General features: G+C 34.1%; 1 protein-coding gene across 1 annotated transcript in view; it reads left to right on the forward strand.

The window, feature by feature from the left end:
• TENM1 (teneurin transmembrane protein 1) overlaps nucleotides 1-21,344 on the forward strand; it is a 631,171-nt gene that overhangs the window by 472,107 nt on the left and 137,720 nt on the right. The window contains exons 14-16 of the mRNA XM_032474729.1: nucleotides 10,129-10,314; nucleotides 11,912-11,935; nucleotides 13,826-13,972. Of these exons, the coding sequence (XP_032330620.1) occupies nucleotides 10,129-10,314; nucleotides 11,912-11,935; nucleotides 13,826-13,972 (357 nt within the window). The remainder of the gene's footprint in view (nucleotides 1-10,128; nucleotides 10,315-11,911; nucleotides 11,936-13,825; nucleotides 13,973-21,344) is intronic.

The raw sequence follows: 21,344 nt of genomic DNA on the forward strand, positions 1-21,344 counted from the left end.
CTAACAGTTACTGATACTAGTCCCACTCTTCAGCAGAACATCTGCCACTGAGGAACGGAAGGAGCTGAAAGTAGTCAAATGAAAATGATTCACGTATTTTAAAAACCAGTACCGAGTACACCGACTTTTATTCTTAATAATATTTATTATTCTTGGTTGCTGCTGGATTTTCATGAAGAGCCAGGTATTCACTGCAAAAACTTTTCTAGCCCTTAAGCTGCTGACTTAGCGCTGCTCACAGTTTACCAAATCATCTTATATCTTTTCCTTACTCTTATTTCCCACATTAATCAGATACAACAATGAGAAAATCCTCATTTCCCCAACAAAAATTGTATTATAGTCTATCACAGAGAAGATACCTCTCTTCTTCTTCTGAGCGGAAGAACCTCTATCTGCTCAGGTTCATTGACTCCCAATTCCTGATTTTCCTTATGCTCTCAGCCTGATTTCCTTTGATCTTTAACTGATTCTACTGGATACTGAACTAGTAGCCATGTAGTACTTTCTTAATTTTCACAAATTTTTACATCAAAGATGTCCTTTCCTTGTTTAGAATACCATATTTTATTATTGAAAATGTTACATAAATATGTATCTTAGGACCTCACTGATGATCCAGGTTGTCTAAAATTTGGCATAGCCAAAGTGCCAAGAATAACAGAATTTGGTTTACTGGGAACTTTTGTTTAAGAAGTAAATCTGAGAGAAATGGTTCTGAGGGAGGCACTGAAGGATTTACTGTTTAATCAAATTGCTCTTTGTCAGCATGCAACAAAGAAGTGTTCCAGTTGTATCCTAGTTCAATTTATTCGACTGTTGCTCATTGTTGACATGCATAAAGAAACTTATTAAAAATGAAATGTCTCAATAGAACTTTAAAGTGTCTGCCTATATTTTTCATGTTCTTTTCCAATACATTTCCACAAAAGAATGTTTATATTTTAGCATTCGTTTGTCGTATTTTGTAGCCTGTAACGTTAATGTATTTTCAACCAGATAGAAAATATTACACATAGAACTATTCATGAGACACATATATTAGAACAAATATCATTTCTATCATGTTTATAAATTATACAATTGCCAGCATCTGTTTTCTGTTAGTCCTTCCCCCCACACCCATCCCACTGCTGATCCTAAAAAGATTGGGATTGAAAAACATCTTAGAATCAGTCCAGAAACTCCATTTGGAACTGGATGCAATTGCAGAAATGTTGATGCAGTTCAAAATGAGGAATGCTTCTTGTTGAAGAGCTGCTTCTCCATGTGTAGTAATTTATTTCTTAGAGGATTCCCTTCTCATGCGGATATTGCTTCCCACCTGGATACTTGCGGTGCTGAAACTGTCAGTCAGATTAGTGGTTGTGGCTTCTGTCTGTGGGGGGCTTTGTGCTGAGGTTAAGTCACATCTCCACTGATTTATTCAACAGAGCAGTCCCTAAAGACAGTCATTTCTTATCTATTTTATTTCTTTTCTTTTGGAAATTATTATTGAATATTTCAAACCTATAAAATTACATAATCAACAACCATAAACCCACAAATTGGCTTTAAAAATTAACAAATACAAATGAAGTCCCTGTGTATCCTTTGGTGGTTCCAGTCCTCTTCCTTCCCAGCAGTGGAAGCCACTGTCCTAAATTTAATCATTCTTGTACATATTTCTAAGCTTTTACAAATATGTATATACCCATAAAATATATTGTTCTGTGGGTGTTTAAATTTCATATAAATAACTTGCTTTCTCCCATTATCATTATGTTTGTAAGATTTATCAGTTTTGAGGCATATGCCTCTACTTCATTCAACTTAACTTCTGTGTTTTTTTGCACTATATGAATACACCAAAATTTATATATCCATTTTCCTATTGATGTACATTTAGATTGGTCACACACAAACACATATCAATGAATATACTTTTTCAAAATATTCTTGGGTATTATTAGTCTTTTCTGTTTCACATGGATTTTAGGATCAGGTTTTCAAGTTCAGTGAAAAAGGTTGTTGGGATATTGACTGGAATTACATTAAATTTACAGAACTGGTAGAGGAAAATTGACATCCTAATGATATTGAGGCTTGTGAGTCATGAACATAGTATATCTCTCCATTGCTTTGGTTTTTGTATGTGTTCCTCAATTCAAAAAGTTTTAAATTCTTATATGAAAGAATGTTGATTTTTTTGCTAGATTTGTTATTAATATGAATGAGATCTTTTTTTAAAAAAAAAAAAAAGTACATGTTCTAATTTGGCTGTCCCTGATATGTAGGCATACTGCTGATTTTTTTCTGTTAATCTTGTATCCAGTAATTTTGCTATCCTCTCTTCCTGTTTCCATAGTTTACCTATATGTTTAATTTTGTGTCTTCCTTTCCAGGCATTACACGTTTTATATTTTTAGCTGCCTTATTGTGTTAGCTAAGATCACCAGTACAACACTGAATTAGAAGCAGTAGTTAATTGTAGTACTTCTGACTTTAAGGAGAATATGTCTACTATTTTATTACTAACTATGATGCTTACTTTAGGATTTTGGTAAATCATATTTATCGTATTTGGTAAATTCCCTTCTAATTCTGTTTTGCTAAGAAATTCCATCATAAATAGGAACTATGATATAAATATATAATATTTATATAATACTCTTCCTGTATGTAAGATGATAATTTTTCTTTAATCCGTTCTGAGAAAAGATTACAGTGAAATTGATTCATTCAGTGGTGACTTTCATTAATAGATTTTCACAAGTTAAACCATCCTAGCATTCATGCCTACTTGGTTGTAATTTTCTATATTTGTGTGTGTGTGCATGTGTGTGTGTGTTTGTGTGCATTGCTGGTCTGATTTCCAAATCTTTTACTAGAGATTTTTGCAACTATGTTTATAAGTGAGATTGTCCTACAAAAAAGCCCCTTCTTTTCTTACCCTATTTTGGAACTAGATTAAAGAGGTTTCATAAAATGATTCAGGAAGACTTCTCTCTTTTCCTGTTCTCTGGTGTAACTTAAAATAGAGATTATCTGTCTCTTGGAACTTTGACAAAATGCACCTGTAAAACCATCTCGGCTGTTTTCAGTGTCTTTAAGGTATATTCAGGCTTTCTATTTATTCCCAAATTCATTTGTTTCTTGAAAAATACCTACTTCATCTAAGGTTTCAGACTTACTGGCATAAAGTTGTTCATAGGACTCTCTCGTTTTTCTATTTTAATCTTTAATGTTTATTTGTATCATTTCTTTTCTTTTCTTCTTGTTCTACCATGCCAAGGCTTTCTCTAATTTATTATTCATGTAAAAGACACAGGTATTGGTTTTGTTCATCTTCTCTGTTGTTTCTTTTTTTCTCATTTCATTAACTTTAGCTCTTTTATTGTTTCCTCCCGTCTACTTATATGTAGTCTTTTTTCTAAATCTCAAGTTGGATGATTTGTTCATTAATTTTCAATTGTTCTTCTTTTCTATTAAATGTATGAAAGGCTGTAAATTTCCTCTAAGTTACTGTCTAAGCTGCATCCCACAAGTTTTTATAGATAGTATTTAGTTCCTAATTTCCAATATTCCAATGTAATTCATGAATTATTTTCAAGTATGTTTTTAAGGAACTCTTTTTTGTGTTTTGCTTTTTGTTTATTGATTTCTAATTTCAGTGCATTTTGCTGAAACAGCATGATCTGTGCTGTGTAGAATCTTTGCCATTTGTTGAACTTTTATTTGTCAGTTTTGTGGGTGTTTTGTGTGTTCTCAAAAAGATTATGTGTTGTGTAATCATAGCTTTGGTATTCTGTATATGTCCATTAAATTAGAGTTGTTGATTGTACTATTCAAATTTTCTACATTATCACTAATTTTTTACCTTCTCATTCCTGATTGTGAAATTTTCAATTTGTCTCATTATAATATGTTGGGTTTTGCTTTATATATCTTGAAGCTATACTTTCTTACAGGGTCTGGATTGTTACATCTTCTTGGTGAATTAATTTTTTATCATATGATGACTATCCATAAAATGCTTTACACCTTGAAATCTTTTTCATTTGTTAATATTATATTTATACCAAGTTTTTCTTGGTCACTACAATGCCTTTTTTTCTCTTATTGCTAACTTTTCTGTATTAGTGTATTTCATCACATCTCTTATTAACAGAAAGAACGTAACTAGGTTTTCTTTTTCACTCAATTCCAGAGTCTCTCTTAAATTGCAAGTTCAATTTGTTTTTATTTACTAGGGTTACTGACATGTTTAGATATATATCCTATAATCTTCTTTTGTGTCTCCTATTTACATTATTTTTTCATTGACTTTTGCCCTTTTGCTGCCTTTTCTTTGATTTGACTGGGTTATCTTCATTCTTTTCCTCCTTTTCTGATTAGGAAATTGTATTTCTGTTTTCTATTCTTTTGATCATTATCTTTAATTTATTAACATTTCATTAAAGTATAACACACAGAAAAAGACAAAAACCCTAAGTGTATAGCGTAGTGAACTATCCAAGTATGAAACACTTGCTCACCACTCTGAATATATTCTATCACTGATAGTATGTTTTTTCTCTGTCTTTTGATAAAAAGAAGTTCTTAGTTTTGATACAGTCTCTTACCTTTATAGTTAGCATTTTTGTGTACAGTTTAAGAAATTTTCTTCTACTCTAAGATCATAAAATTGTTTTATTATGTTGTGTTCTAGAAGCTTTGTCGTTTTGTGTTTTAGTACATCCATCTGGAATTGATTTTGTATATGGGGTGAATAAGGGATTATTTTTTTTTTCCTAGTGGATATTCAGTTTCCCAGAACCATTTAATTTAAAACAGTAGTCATTTCCCACTTGCCTACAGTGCCACCTTTACCATAAATCAAGTATCCTTATATGTGTGGATCTGTTTTAGGACTCTTACTCTCATTGGTCTATTTGCCATTGTACCAGGACCCACTGTCTAAATTAACATGGCTTTACAGTAAGTCTCGCTATCAGCTAGAGTACATCTTCTCCCCTTATTCTGCTTCTTTCTTTAACTGATCAAAATTCACACAAACATACAAGCACATACACGCACACAAAACTGTTAGACATTCATCAGGGTTGCATTGAATCTATAGAACAATTTGAGGGAAATTGGTATCTTTAATTTGGAGTTTTTCAATTCATAAACATGTTACAGTTTTCCAGTTATCCAGGTCTTCTCTATTTTCTCTCGTAAAGTTTTATAGTTTTTCAGTGTAGATCTTGCAACTATTTTGTTAAATTTATTACTAGGTATATGATATTGTGCTGCTATTGTAAATTTTCTCATTGTTTACTATTGATATACAGAGAGAACTTTTGTATCTATATTAACCTAGTATCTAGAGATCTTGCTAAATTCACATATTAATTCTAATAATTTATCTATATAGATTCTTTTTTATAGTTTGCACATGTACAGTCATACTTATCTGTGAATAATTATTATTTGATTCCTTTTTAATTTATATAATTTTTTCTTTTTCTTACATTATTGCACTGGTTAAGACCTCTAGAATTAGTATAAAAGTGATGGTCATAGACATCTTTTCTCAGTCTCAATAATAGAGAAAAAGATTTCAACATCTCACTATTAAAGATGATGTTTACTGTGGGGTTTTTGTAGCTAATTTTTATCAATTAAAGTTCCTTTTAGTCTTAGTTTACTATAAGGTTTTATCATAAATAAAAACTTTGGAGATGATCATGAGATTTTTCTTTTATTCCATATATGTGATGAATTACAATGATTGATTTTCAAATTTTAAAGCAATCTTGCATTCTAGAATAAGCACAAATTGGTTATTATATTATTTCCTGTTATGTAATACTAGTTTTTCTGTGTTAATATTTTGTTTAGGGGTTTTGCATCCATATTCATGAGTGAGATTGGCCTGTATTTTTTCTTATAATATCCTTGTCAGAATTTTATATCAGGGTTATGTTGACCTCATAAAGCACATTGTGAAGTGTTTCCTTGTTTTCTGTTCTTTGGAAAAGTTTATTCAAGACTGATAATTTTTCTTCCTTAAAAGCTTCATGTACTTACCAGTGAAATCATCTAAGATTGTATTTTTTTGTGTGGAGGGGGGAATTTTTTCATTCTTTATTAAGGTTCTTTATAGAAACTATTCAGTTTCCATTTTTTCTTGTGTTCCCTGTTATAAGTTGTATTTTTCTAAGAATTTGTCCATTCCACTGGAAGTTTCAAATGTGTTGATGGGAAGTTGTTTGTGATATCCTCTTACGATGCGTTATGTCTGAAGGATTTGCAACAGTGTCATCCTTTTCATTCCTCATATTAGTTATTTGAGTTTTCTGTATTTTCTTATTGATCAGTCTCCATCAGGGGTTTATCAATTTTATTGGTCTATGCAAATCATTAAGCATTGGTTTGTTGATCCTTTCTATCATATGTTTGTTCCTATTTCATTAATTTCAGCTCTTATAATTATTATTTTCTTCCTTCTACCCTCTTTGAGTTTAGTTTGCTCTTCTTTTTGTAATTTCTTAGAATGGATGCTTGGGTCTTTATTTTTCAGCTGGGTTTCCTTTCCACATTGTAAAATTTCTTATATACATGGACTGAGATACATTACACAAATTTTGCTATATGGTACCTTCATTTTCATTCATTTCAAAATACTTTCTCATTTCCATGATGATTTCTTCTTTGTTCTGCAGTTCATTCAGAAGTCAGTTTGTTAATTTCCAAATTATGTGGATTATATAATTATCTTTTGTTATCAATTTCAAGTTTACTTCCATAGTGGGTAGCAAACATACTATTTATGATTTCAATACTTTGAAATATTTTTAGACTTTCTTTATAGCCCAGCATATGGTCCATATTTGTAAGTATTCCATGTGCACTTGAAATGTATGTGTATTTTGTAGTCATTTAGTGCCATGTTCTACGTGTACCAATTAGATCAAATTTGTCATTTTTTTTGCTCAGATATTCCATATGCTTTCTGAGTTGTTGTTGTCTGCTTGTTCCATCAGTTCATGAGAAAGGAAGTCATTATAGTCTCTATTACTGTGAATCTGTCTTTTTTTCTTTTTTTGTTTCTTCAATTTTGCTTCAGTATTTGGCTTGATGTTTGCTTTTATTGGAAATTTCTTAGCAATTATCTAGACAAGTATTTTCTCTGTACCTATGAGACTGACAAAAGCTCTACCCAGCCTCTGAGCCTTCCAGCTGCATCTACCAGGATTGACAGGCACTTCTAGAGGAGAAGCATCCATAAATGTCAGGCTCACCTGTCTGGGTTTTTGTTTTCTCCTGGAACTTGGCCCAGTAATTCTTTACTATTTTGTGAACTCTAGTAACATCCAACAAAATTTTAAGTATATTTTGTCTAGACTTTCTAATTCTCATCAGAAGAGAAGAGTAAAAATTACTTAGGTCACAATCACTAGAAACAGAGCTCCGCCTTTCTGAATAACACAAGCCTTTAGAAATATTGAGCACAGGGTACTCCATTGCCACACTATGATAAGGTAGTACTTTATTTTGATATTATTTTCTAACCCCCTAAATTTTTAATATAATGATTATTGTCATTGTTGTTATTATTGTTATATCATCAGTGCTTCCTTGCCATCTGTCTGGGCTCATGGATAGATTTATCACTCCCCATCTCATTGAAGTTGCAGCTTTTCAAGGGTCCTTGCTTTCTGCAGGAGTTTCAGTCTAGCTCCACATCTTAACTGGGCCAAAGACCTCACCTCTTTTCCCTTTGTGGACATAAATACCCAAGCCCCTAGTCATTGCTGGATATAATAACCCTTCAGGGCTGCAAGAGAGTTGACTTATAGGCTTATTTTTTTTTACATTAGCATCCTCTTGCTTCTGGCACTTAAAATTTCTCTTTATTCTGAGCTAAAACATGCAATTTTTAAAATTATTACAGTATATTCACCATTTCTAAGGATTTATATTGAGGTGGCTTAAAGATAGCCTAGTATGCCATGTTGCTGATGCTGTTCATCTAGTCCTATTACTTTTCAGGAAATCATCAAAATGACATACTCCTGTATATCTAAAATTTATAGTTGTAAAAAGCAATATATGCAAAATATTTGCCTCTGATTGTTTGAATCAGCTGTCACTTGATTGACTTTGACCAATTTAACTCTCTCATCTTAGAAAGGCCCTTTCAGTTCAGCTTTTAGTGTCTTGAAGGAAGCCATTAATTGCAGCATAATTACAATATCAAGTTCACTACAGGAACTGAATTTTGAAATCCAGATTACCAATCAGAGATTCAGAATCAAGATATAGAGTATTGGTGGTAATTCAAAATTAACCTGCTTGAGCTGCCATTTATTAGGCCAAGCTCCCCCTTTTTGGAGGTATTTTCTGGCTCCTGGACACTTCTCACAACCTGGTGATCACACAGTTTTGTATTCACTCTTACAGCCATTCCAATCTGGCTTTACAACTTTCTTTAAATCATGGAACACCTCAGGGCTCATTCCTTAGGGGATATCATCCAGTCTCACGCTTATATGCTAAATACTACCTATGTGCTAATGGTTGCCAATTTCATATCTCCAGCCCTGGCTTGTCAAATTCATATAACTTACTGCTTAATTGACATCTTCATTTAACTATCTATATGTTATCTTAAAGTTTGTTTGTTTGATCATCCACCCTTATTCTTCCCTCATCCTTTCTCATTTTGTTAATGGCAGCATTAACCACTCATTTGTTTAAGCTAAAACTTTTTTTCTTTTATTTTTCCCTTTTTCTCATTCCTATATCCACTCTTAAGGAACTTATATTGGTTCTACCTCCAAAATATATCTTAGATCTGTTCAACGGCCCTGTGAGGTATAAATATTATTACTTCCATTGTGTAGTTACACAAGCAGAGATTAAGAAAGCATGTTAGTAATTTGCCTAAGGGTACGCAGCTTTTATGCAGAGGAATTCTTATTCCAAACTCACTACTCTTTCTATGACACTTTGGCCCTCAAAGAATACTTGTGAATGAATTAGTGAATATATTGATCCAGATAGTAATAAAATCCATAATCACAGCTTTATCAGAAGAATATTCTCACCTACTGAAAAATAACTCTGCTATTTACAGAGTAGAAACCTTTGTTACATATAAAGAGCTTTGTTACATGTAATATAGGATAATACTGATATCATCATATGTCAATACCTCTCAATATATAAACTCAGTTTCAGAATTTGAGATTATGAAAGATACACAACTTGGCTTCCAGAACATTCTCTTTTTCTTTCACGGGTATGTGCCCAAATGTACCCAAAACCTATTGCATTCTTTCAATAGGCTTTTATCTGCCTTCTGCTCACCCAGCAAAGGAATTTGATGAAGAAACAAGCTAGCCAAACATTTATTTTGACTTCTCTACTGTCATGATTTTATTACTATTCAATGTTTCTCAACAAAAAGTCAAAGAGACAGAAGAGGGAAACTGGGCAGAGCTGGTAATACACGTTGATTATATTGGCTAAACATTGAATGGCATTTTGAGATGAGAAGACTGTGTATTTTAATCAACCAAGAGTCATTTTAAATGCTTAAAGGAAATGCAAATATTATTAGTATGATCGGGGAAACCAGTTGATTACTGTCATTGGCAGCTTTACCTCTGGTATATTATGAGTTTTATTAGAAAGTTATCTTTCTCGTTCTAAAACCTGTCTTCCTGAATGAAGTTAGGGCACTATTTTACTGTGTGTGTGTGTGTGTATGTGTGTGTGTGTGTTTTCCCCAGTGATTTCTTATAGCATCACAAAATCCCTGCAACATTATCTGTGATCTTAATGAATTTTTAGTGAAACCCACTTGACATTTGTTTGGCACTGACTTCATTTCTAAGTCTTGAATGCTGTAATCATTTTGCAGACTTCTCAAAATCAATTTGATTTAGAGTTTATTTTATACATAGAGACATAACTACCTTTTTTAACAGAGTTCCTTGCACATTCACTCAGATGCTAGAGGTCTTTGTGACATTTTGTTTCTGTATTTTAAATATAGGTATAGAGTGGGATTTTGGTAATTCTAATGTCTTTTTGAGAGAGTAGACTCTGGTTGTAATAAAATATGTAAATATATCTTCTTTGAATTCCCCACAGAGCTCTGTACCATGGAGTGTGGTAGCCATGGAGTCTGCTCAAGGGGAATTTGCCAATGCGAAGAAGGTTGGGTAGGACCAACATGTGAAGAACGCTCTTGTCATTCTCACTGTGCTGAGCATGGCCAATGCAAAGATGGAAAATGTGAATGCAGCCCTGGATGGGAGGGCGACCACTGCACAATTGGTAAGTACCACCATACTTTGAACAAAGTAAATTGGATTAAAATTGAATAAGTAAAGCAGTCCAGCAAGTCAACCCCCAGGCTTCTTGTAGAAATTGAGGTGGGAAGAGAGAAGCAGGAGGAGGGTTGGCCGTAAGTTTGAAAGTTCCCTTAACTGGGAGGTTTCCTCTTGTTGATAATATCTTACTTATTTCTTGTGTCGTTTCCTTTCTCATCACTTCAGTATTCTTTATATTTTCTGCTTTCAAGTGCTTTGAGTTACTCAAATTATAGATGATACATTAGAATAAAGTGTAATTAGTGAGAGAAGTATTTTTGTTATAAAGGTAACATTCACTGCCCATTTTTCCTTTTGAAAAGTATAGGTTGTTTTGCTTGAAAACACATAGAGGCGATTTCATTAAATGAAACTCCTTTATCAGGGGCCATTCAATATCGATAAGGGCTGCCTTTGATGCGTGTGAGGAGGACACTCCTGACCTACCCCCAATAGAACATCTGTGTTGAATTGTTTATTGGGTACTATAGAGAGTTTGTACCAAGGCATCCACTCTGTCTCATCCGTCATCACCAATTTCACTAATTTTCAGGATGCTGCCACGGACAACAGTGTGTGGGTGTGAGAGCCTATGTAATAATTAATCCATCATGTAGTCTTCACATTCTAAAAAACACTAATAATAGCAAAAGTTTCAATTATAAAATGCTTCATTTTTCTGAAAAAAAAAAATCAAAAGCCCTTGACACATACATGTGTCTGCCATAGAGGTTTTCTGCATATACAGAGGGACAAGTATGATTCCCATTGTTCAGCTAATTATAGTGGGTCACGGACTGTTTCAGTGGCATTCTATGAGCACACAGAAAATTCATACAATGCAAAAACAAGTGTGGGCCTCTGGATACCCAATTCACTGTTTGTGGGCTTTTTTTCCCCAGTAGACTGCGCTACAGCTTTCATTTTTAGGTGAAAGTATTTTGTTATAATGGTTGGAACCTGCCAAAGTAATGTATAAGATATATAATATATATAACATATAATTTTAATAAACTGTATTACTACTCTACTAAAGGTACAGTAAGTCTTGTTCTGTGACTGTGGAAAATATTTAAGATTCATTAAAAAGGTGGTGAGGGGTGAGATTCAGATGCAGCTTAAGTAATTACATTCCTGCACTAGAGTAAGTTTATTGCCTTCACATAAGAGGATTTAAATATTGTGATGATTACCAAAGGTGGTTACTCCAGAACTCTCTTCTAAAGATATTACTAATAAGAAGTTCAAGCCACTGCTCTTTCATGAAAGTTATTACTGAAATGTAAAAATGCAGTTCTTATACTTTTAATGAAATATGACACTTTTTTCGGAAGCCTAATAGAGTTTCTTGCAGAAAAGCCATTAATATCTTTCCCACAGAAAATATTATTCACAAACTGCACAGGCCAGTGTACCCACTTTTGAGTTGCAGACATTTCAGCAGTTCACAGTTTGCTGTTCTCCTCCCCAGGCAACAGGCGGTAAACCATTAGTACTTGTTGTAGAGCTTCGGTCGCCCAGAAAATTCATTCAATCATTCTTCCCCCTCTTCCCTTTTTCAGCTCACTACTTAGATGCTGTCCGAGGTAAGATTTTTCTCACTAGTTTTATAACAAAAATATTTTAAATGGGAAATATGCATGTGGGGAAGAAAGGGTTGGTGGGGCTTTGGGGTTTTTGTTTGTTTGTTTGTTTGTTTTTTGTCTTTTGGCAATTTTACTTAAGTGTACTATTGTCAGGTTCGTGCTATAGTAGACAGAAAGGTAATTTGCTTTCCCAACATCAAAGAGTCACTTTTTTGTCATAGAGTTTAATGGATTGATAAGCAGTTTTAAGAATTATTTTCCCTTGTCTTTATGTTGGTTGTATGTGTGTGTGTGTATAACACAGAGAGGTAATTATTAAATGAACTAAGTTTATATAGACAGCTGAACTTTTTCCTTAATAAAACCAAATAACTTTAAGTCCACGTTCAGTATCCTTACAAGGGCAGAAGAATTATTCCCCTATAAGTACTTCATCATCCATCCTGCCAGGGATCCACATTTGACAGAGACCACGAGGGTTGTCCTATCAGATATCCTGATGCCTTTCATGAACTCAGCCTCAGAAGGTTGAAAATGTCCCACTCAAATTATCCCTAATTTCTCTTTATCCATTGTACATGCATGAGAATGGAGCTCAATAAATTTCTTTCTTAATCTGATACATGTTCATCCTATACTATTTCTTGAGGAATAAGATAGATAGATAGATAGATAGATAGATAGATAGATAGATAGATAGATAAACCTTTTCATGTTTTTTAACAGCCATCTGTCACCTTATTTTAAAACTTTTTCTTCTTTGGTCTGGTGATAGTTGCTTGGGAAACCATTTGGAAGGAACATTGGGTTATTTCTACAGATTAAAAAAATATTCTTTTGCTCTTTGTACTTCTGGAATTTTCTTTCAAAGACAAAATGAAAAGAATATTGATTGGACTATCTCCTGTAAAATCCAGATCTGGGCCTGTATTGCTACTGGGGAAATTTCCAGAAGCTATATGCCATTATTGATGTCTCTGTTTATCTGCCCACTGAGCACTTGGCACATGCACATTGCCCTTTGGAATAGCCTATCTCTGAACCACTGGGACAAAGAGCAGATCACCACTGAGAAATTGAAAGTCTAAATAGAAACCATGGTCAGGGTTTGCAGTTTATCAATGGATAGAAGTCATTTTAGCATAACAATTTGCTCTTGACTATATTTATCCAGTTATTCTCTAGAATTCTGAAAGTCTATGTTTGACATGCATTAATTCCATAAACATTTGTTGAGCACTTACTATAGGAATACTATTATGCTAGCTTCTGAGAGAAATACCAAATAAGTAAAAATTCATCCTGAGCCCTCAGATCAATAACAATCTTGAAGAGAAAAGCTGAATAAATGTAAAGCAACCGCAGTGCATTTCTAAGGCACCATACGCACAAATAATGGTATAATCTGAACTGCATACCAACATACCTAAGTCCTGAAGCAACACATCACAAGGGAAAAATCAGCCCAGAGTAACAGTAGTCAGAGGTATCTCTTCATAGAAACTGCTGTCTTTTCCCAACTTTTTGGCCATAACTAGATACAGTATCATCCATCCAGTTTTGATTGAAATGAGGAGATAACCTTTTTCGAAAAGAAACAAAAAACATTTCTTGTCCCCATCATAGTTTTTATCCTATCTGAATCAGAGGTTGGGAATTGGGGTTAGCATTAATAATGCTTAATTGGCTCTCTAAGGAAAAGCACAGCAGAGTGAGGGATAACAAGTTCGCTGGGAAGGTGTTGTAAGCAAGCAAGCTCCTATTCCATTTATTCAACACCTCATCTGAATGGAGCCCAGATAATTCGATTTTCCCAATAGGCAGGTATATCATTGTTGGCCAATCCCATTCTGACGTCCCTGTGATTATTACTCTCTGCTGTCCTTTCAGATGGCTGCCCAGGGCTCTGCTTTGGAAATGGGCGATGCACCCTGGATCAAAATGGTTGGCACTGTGTGTGTCAGGTGGGTTGGAGTGGGACAGGCTGCAATATTGTCATGGAAATGCTTTGTGGAGATAACTTGGACAATGATGGAGGTGAGTCATTTATTAAATGTTCATTTAAGAAAGGCATAGCCCAGTCTCTAGCACAGTGATGACCAATCTGGCCAAGAGTGAATATTAGGAATCTTCAGTATAAACAATATAAGGTCATCCTATTTTTTAAAATCTCAATTTATTGAATATTTACTGTAACCAGGCAATACTCCAAACACTTCACATGTATTGTATCTCACTTAATTCTCGCAATAATGCTATGAGGTATACATACTATGTTCCCCATGTATAAATGGGGAAACTAATGCTTGGAGGATGGTAAATGACTTTTCCGAGATCACCTAGCTAGAAAATAACAGAACCAAGGTTCCAATTCAGGGCTATAAGACTTCAGTTTCTGTTTTCTTAATTATTGCAAAATCCCGCTACCTACCATATCAATGGCATTTGTTATACTAAATTAAATCAATGTACCACTGTCTAAACTGTCAGATGCTAGTGTAGCTTGCACTGTACACACTGTGAAGTGGTTTTCTTTCTTCTTAGTTATTTAGAGCTCCCTCTTGTGTCTTTACCTTTTAGTAACACTATATCTTTCAAAGGACACAGCATCTAGATAATTCACAGTAGAATTTTTTATATTTAATTCAAGAGCTGCACATGTTTTAAAAAGCCATATGTGGCTCCAAGGCCTCAGGGTAACCACTTCTATTTTAGTCAAGCAAACAAAAGCATCTAATACATTGTACAGTCAGGCCTCAAAACAGCCCAAATCACCTCTGAATGAGCCTAAAACAACAAATCCTCACTTTCCTTTTACTTTCTACTCGAGGAAACATGAAATTGACCAAAAAAAAATTCTCTCTAATTTCTATATATTAACTTAAGATGAAGCAAATTATTAAATTTCATTCCTCAAGTTTTCTGTATCTGCTTAGACAATTACATACTTTATCATTTGAATCCAGACAGGCTTAAATCAATAAGGTAGCAATCATAGTTTAAGCACCAAATCATGTGTAAGAGTGTCCTCTTTTCTTGTTCTTGCTAACAGTTTACTTTAAAAAGTTACAAGACCTTATGAATTTTAAGTGGAAGCAACTTTCTGATTAAGAGCATACGGCTTTGAAGTTAGAATTTCTGAGTTCAGATGTCAGCTCTGCTATGTACTTCCAGCTGTCTGATTTGGCAAAATTTCTTGCTATCTCTGTGCTCTAATTTTCATATCTCTAAAATGGGACTTATGATAATAATAGCTGTCTAATAGAATTGTTTTAAGTATTAAACAAGGTAATTCATATGAACTACTTAAAAGATGATAAATTACACCAATCGCTGCCACTCCAACACACACACACACACACACACACACACACACACACACACACGATAAACTTAGGATAACAGACCATTTTCTGAAGAGACTGTTTACTTCCTATCTAAATTGAAATTTGTGTTTGGGAGGCCCAGAGTGAGATTTTCAATTAAATGGTACACTGATCAACTATTTACCTGACTTTTATGGCCTGTCAAGCCTTATCTTCACCTTCCTTCCTTTACTTCATTTTCATGATCTATCTCTTTACCTGATATGTCCTCTCCTCTACACTCATCTTTCTCTGTCCATCATTTAAGTCCCAACTCAAGCCATATCTCCTATGACACCTCTGACATCCACCATCCCAATCTCCCATGGTATTTATCATATGCACCATACAATCAAGCACTTAGTAATATCCTGTCTATATTGTTTTCTTGTTACATGTTAAAATATGACTCAGAGTTCGTTGTTTGATGCCCAATATAATTACTAATAATGTTAGCTCACTTGTGAAACCAAATATATATATGTATATATATGACTGAGATATGCTGTATACCAGAAATTGACATATTGTAACTGACTATACTTCAATTTTAAAAAACATTAGCTCACTTGTATTCAAGGTTTACTGTGTACAAGGCATTGTGCTGAGCCCTTTATGCAAATTATTTCACTCAATTCTCATGAGGTAGGAACTACTATTAACACTATTTTACAAATAAGGAAACTGAGGCACAGAGAAATTAAACAAGTTGTTCAAGATCATATAGAAAGTAAACGATAGAGCCACGGTGTAAACCTAGGTGGTATGCCTCATTCCAAAAAGGATTTGAGGTAGTAACAGCGATTTCTCAGTTGATATATTGATTGAAATGTTATGCTCAGAAAATACATTAACAACCTATGCAGTTATAATTTCTGACTCAGGGTTGAGCCAAAATAAGTTTCCTGCCTTAATAAAGTATAGCTTGATAAAAAATAATTGAATATTTAATTATCAAGCATTTTTTATTGCCTCAGGGTCACCTCAAGGCAGCCAAAAATGTTTAATGAATGGATCAGTTAAGTATTAATGAAATAATAGATTATCAGTTTTCAATGTTTGTGGTATATATAGATACAAAGAATATAGAAGATTTTGCTGAGTGTGTATTGACCTATGAGCATTCCTTTAAAACTGTGTATCTGTGTGGGAATCAAAAATCAAAGACCTGATGTGAGTTTAGTGTATTTTTATGAGTTTCTCTTTAGGGAGTAGCAAGGGAAGGCTCCTTGAGAGATTCAATTACCATTTTTTTTTCCTTTGGTAGGATTAAGATGATATTGATGCCAAATAAATATTCAGTTCTACCTTGAGATGAAAAGATGGATTAAATAACCTCTGAAAGCCCCATGACTAAGATTTTGGACAATAAATCTATACTTATATCATTTAAATAACACCTCTAAAAATACATTAAATACCCTTCATTTGGTGGTCTTAGCTTTCCAGCTATCCAGAATGACTGGATTCATTTCCAGCTATCCAGAATGACTGAATATGACTAATGATCAGTATGAATGTGTGCATACTTGTTTGTGCAGGTGTAAGTGTGCGTTTTAATTAAATCAGAAAGTGCCAATTGAACCTTTGGGGAAAAAAGTGGTCCCAATTTTTAAAATGTTAATTCTTCAGAAATCTTCCCAATCCAAAAAACAATCACTTTCAAGCAGTTGCTTCAAGTAGCTGCTACCTGATTACTCTGTATTATTGCTGATACTTAAAGAATGGCAGGATTTTTTTTTTTTTTGGCATTCTAATCAGCTTTGAATACTCATTAGTATTACTGCTACTTCCTCCAGCTTTGACTTTAGTTATACTCTGATTCAATGCATTGTGACTCTTAGTAACTAATTGGGCTACATTGAATATGTGGGTGACACAGGTCTAGGAGCTACCTAAGAGCTCCTTGAACAGGGAAAACAGAACAGAAAGCAAATACCCTTTAGATTTTTTTCTTAACATGCAAAAAAAGGAAAACTATCTTCTGCATTGTATATATAATAAGTAATTACCAAAGAAATCACAAATCTATCAAATGTCTTGCCCTCATATATCCCTTTAGTCACCAAGCCCCTACCACATGCACAGCTTTGTACTTGGAAGAAGAGACTTAACCTTATGGTGACCACATTTTCATATGTTAATCATGTGTCCTGATTTGGGGTTTAGAAAATATACTCACCATACATTATATGCACATATGAATTGACATAAGAAAAAATGTTTAGACATAATATTATCTGAATCACAATAGCTAAAACAAACAATAGTGACAGAAAGCTAGAACTATCAAATGTTAAAGAATATTTTCAAAGTATGATAATTAAAACAAAGTGGTACTGATGTAAGAGTAGATAGATCAACACAACTGAATAAAAGCTTAGGGACACACCCCAGGACAAATAAAAATTTAGTATATTATCAAACCAGTGTCAAAAATCAGTGGGGAAATTAAGCATTATGAAATAAGTGGTGCTGAGACAACTATTAAGAAAAAAACTTAAGATTTTCAATTCAAACCATATTCCAAAAGAATAAGATAAATAAAAAGACTCTAGGTGATTGAGTTGAAGGTTAAAGAAAACTCAAACACAATTAGGAGAAAATATAGGTGACATATCTCAAGATTGGAAAGGACTAGGAGGAGGGATAAATTACAGATTTGAGATTAACAGATATACACTACTATGTATAAAATAGATAAACAACAAGGACCTACTGTATAGCACAGGGAACTATATTCAGTATCTTGTAATAACCTATAATGGAAAAGAATCTGAAAAAGAAAAAATATATATATATATATAACTGAATCACTTTGCTGTATACCTGAAACATTGTTAATCAACTATACTTCAATTAAAAAATAAGATTGGAAAGGCCTTCTTAAACATAAAAGCTGAGAAAGAAACCATAATAGGAAAAAAATGATAAATCAAACTTCATAAAATTGGACTTCATAAAAATTTCAAACTTCTTTATGTTGTTTGGCTAAGTTTATAGACCATCCAGCATCTATAAATAGCGAAATCTGCACTGTCTGATGTGGTAGACACTAGCCACAAGTGACTATTTCAATATAATTTAAATAACATTGAAAATTCCACTTCTCAGTTGCAGTAGCCACAGCGCAAGTGCTCAACATGAGGCTAGTGACTACTGTCTTAGTGCATATCTAAAGCATTCCTATCAATGGAGAAAGTTCTATTGGATAGCACCAATCCAAATGTTTGACTCAAATGTTTACCTTTCAACCAAACATTTCATACTAGGTACCAATTTTCCATTCATTCATTACTGCTTTATGCCAACTATTGTGCTTGGCACTGAGGAGAAAATGACAGACAAATTTCTGCCTTCATGGAGTTTATGGTCTAAGAAGGAAGGCGGGTACTAAACAAGAAACCACAAAAATAACTATATATATATATACACAATTGTAAAGAGTACTATAAAAATATTAGAGTGCTATAAACGTTTAGAGAGGGACCTAACCAAGTCTGTATGACAACAGAGGACTCTTATGAGTCAGGGGAAGAATGTTACAGGTCAGGGAAACAGTGTGTGCAAATGCCCTGAGGTGGAAATGTACTAGACTCTTTTAGGAAGTGAAAAGCAAGTCATTGTGGCTGGACTACAGTGAGTCAGGCAGAGATTGGTGGGAGATGAAAATATAAAGGTAGGCACTGGCCAGATTATACAGAACACTGTGAATTTTATAAGATCTTCAGCTATCAGGGATTACATTTTATTTGGTTTCTGATATTGTGGAAAGATTGTCAAGGAGGTTAAAAAGATATAGAATGAGAGTATTTAATCAAAACAGCCTTTTCCCCTGTGATCTTTTACATATTTCTCACATATTTGTCCAAGCTTCTCTTATACAAACTCTTCCAGTGGTCTATATTCACATTCATTGGTAAAATCAATAAGTTAATTGCGTAAAAGAGAATGATCTTCCAGGAATCATTCTTCATAACAAGTCACCATTCATTAAGAACAACAGCTATTTGTGAGCCTGTTTTATGATATAGTGTTTCTAGATCTAGAAATCAGCACCATGGATGAATTATGAACACATATAAGCTCATGGATCAATAAGTCTCATGTTCTGAATGTCACCAGCATGCTGCAGTTTTTAATAAATAGGAAAATGAAATAGAAGGAGCAATGAATTGATAATAGTTGCTCTGTTTAAGAGCCAGACCCCTTCTCCACATTTACTTTTAAGATTCAGCTGGGACAAAAGACCGGGCATCAGAAAGCATATTCCTAAATATTCTCTTCTGCCATACCATCCTCACTTCCAAGCAACCCATTTGTTAAAAGATCATCACTGAGTTATGAGAGCCTAAACTGCCAAATGATACTAGATATAAGTGGAAGTTGGAAAATTTAAAGTCTAGAATTGGTTAACCACTCTCTAACTGGATCTGTCACATGTCTATCAACTAAGGCTAGTATTACCTGCCATCTTCCTACTTTGCAGTTATGAAAATGAATGAGATAGTGTTGGAAATACAGTAATATAAAGTGGATAATTAAGGTGTGGTATCAATGAAGAATCTGTAACATATATTTTAAGGCACTAATTGAACATTTATCAATCTCCAGGTAAATTTGTGATTGTCATAGAAAAAGGACTTTGAGGACATCCATTTATTCATTCAAAAAATATTGATTGAAAGCTTCCTTCGAGCCAGGAACTGTGCTAGTCATTGAGGAAATAGCAATGAATAAAAAAAGACTAAATCCTTGTTCCATGGGTCTTATGTTCTAGTTGTGAGAGGCAGGTGAGAAACAAACAAACAAAAAAAACCATTTTAAATAGTATGATAGAAGGTGGTAAGTGTGATGGAGACTTTTTTTAAAGCAGGGAAAAAAGGAATCGGGAGGGTGGGACAGAGGTGGAATTTTAAATAATGTGGTCAGAGAAAAAAGCTTCACTGAGAAGGTGGCATTTGAGTAAAGTCTTAAAGGAGGTGAGGGGTTAGCCATGTTGATAGTGGAGAGAACATTCCAGGCATAGGAATTGGGAGGAAGGGGGTGTGGGATAATAGGAAGTAAGTAAAGTCGGAGGGGTAAGAGAGAGACAGTTTAGAACCAGACTGTGAGAAAGTCATTGTCAGGACATGGGCTTTTCCTCTGAGCGATTTGGGAAGCCGTTGATGGCAGGTGAGGAGGACATGCACATTAATGGCATAAAAACAATTTACTTTCCTCATGTAGAAAAGTGACTGTAGGTTATAGCAGTAACAGTGATTTGGGCAAGTCCAATCCTAAATGCACTTGAGCTCTCCCACTTTCTTTTCACTAATACAGCAAAATACTAGGGTGAAAGTCGGACTGAATAAATGAAAAGAAAAAAAATTATAGACTATTCCCAAAGAAAACATAGTCATGTTACTTTCAATGCATAACACAGCAACAACTAAGCCAACAGGAGTGCGTAGTAGGGGGTCTGCTTTAGTAAAAATGCATGAGTGATTCATAATTAGTCCATTGTTTGTGGGTTTCTACGATGCCTAAGGAGATTTTGTTCACTGAATCACTTGAATGATCAGCCCTTCAACTTCTTTTTCAACTATTAATTTTCTTGGCAGACCCTCTATTCTATAGATGCTGAAAAGGTTAAGCTTCAATCCAGCCCCTTTCCAAATGATAACAAATTCTGAATTTGTGAAAATCTATGAATAAATATTTACTGTAGCATTAGTGTCTGTTTAGAATCACATAGGATCCTACCTCTCTGACAACTTAACCAAGCAGAGTTCACAAAATGAACATTCCAACGAACTGCTTAGGCTACATAGAAATTAACTGTCCTCTGGCCAGTGATAAGGCAGGTCAATAGAAGTGAATCTGAACACTTTAAGCTGCCACTGCAGACCATTGGTATGTACCCCTAGAATTCTATCCCTAGACTCTTTGCAGTCTCTACAGTCTAGAATTTGGTTAATGGTAATAACTAACATCTATCAAGAGTGCTAGCTACTAAACCCTAAGTATTGTGCTCAGCTCTTTATGATTAGTACAGCATGTGT

This window comes from Camelus ferus, chromosome X, assembly GCF_009834535.1.
Source record: "Camelus ferus isolate YT-003-E chromosome X, BCGSAC_Cfer_1.0, whole genome shotgun sequence".
Lineage (NCBI taxonomy): Eukaryota > Metazoa > Chordata > Mammalia > Artiodactyla > Camelidae > Camelus > Camelus ferus.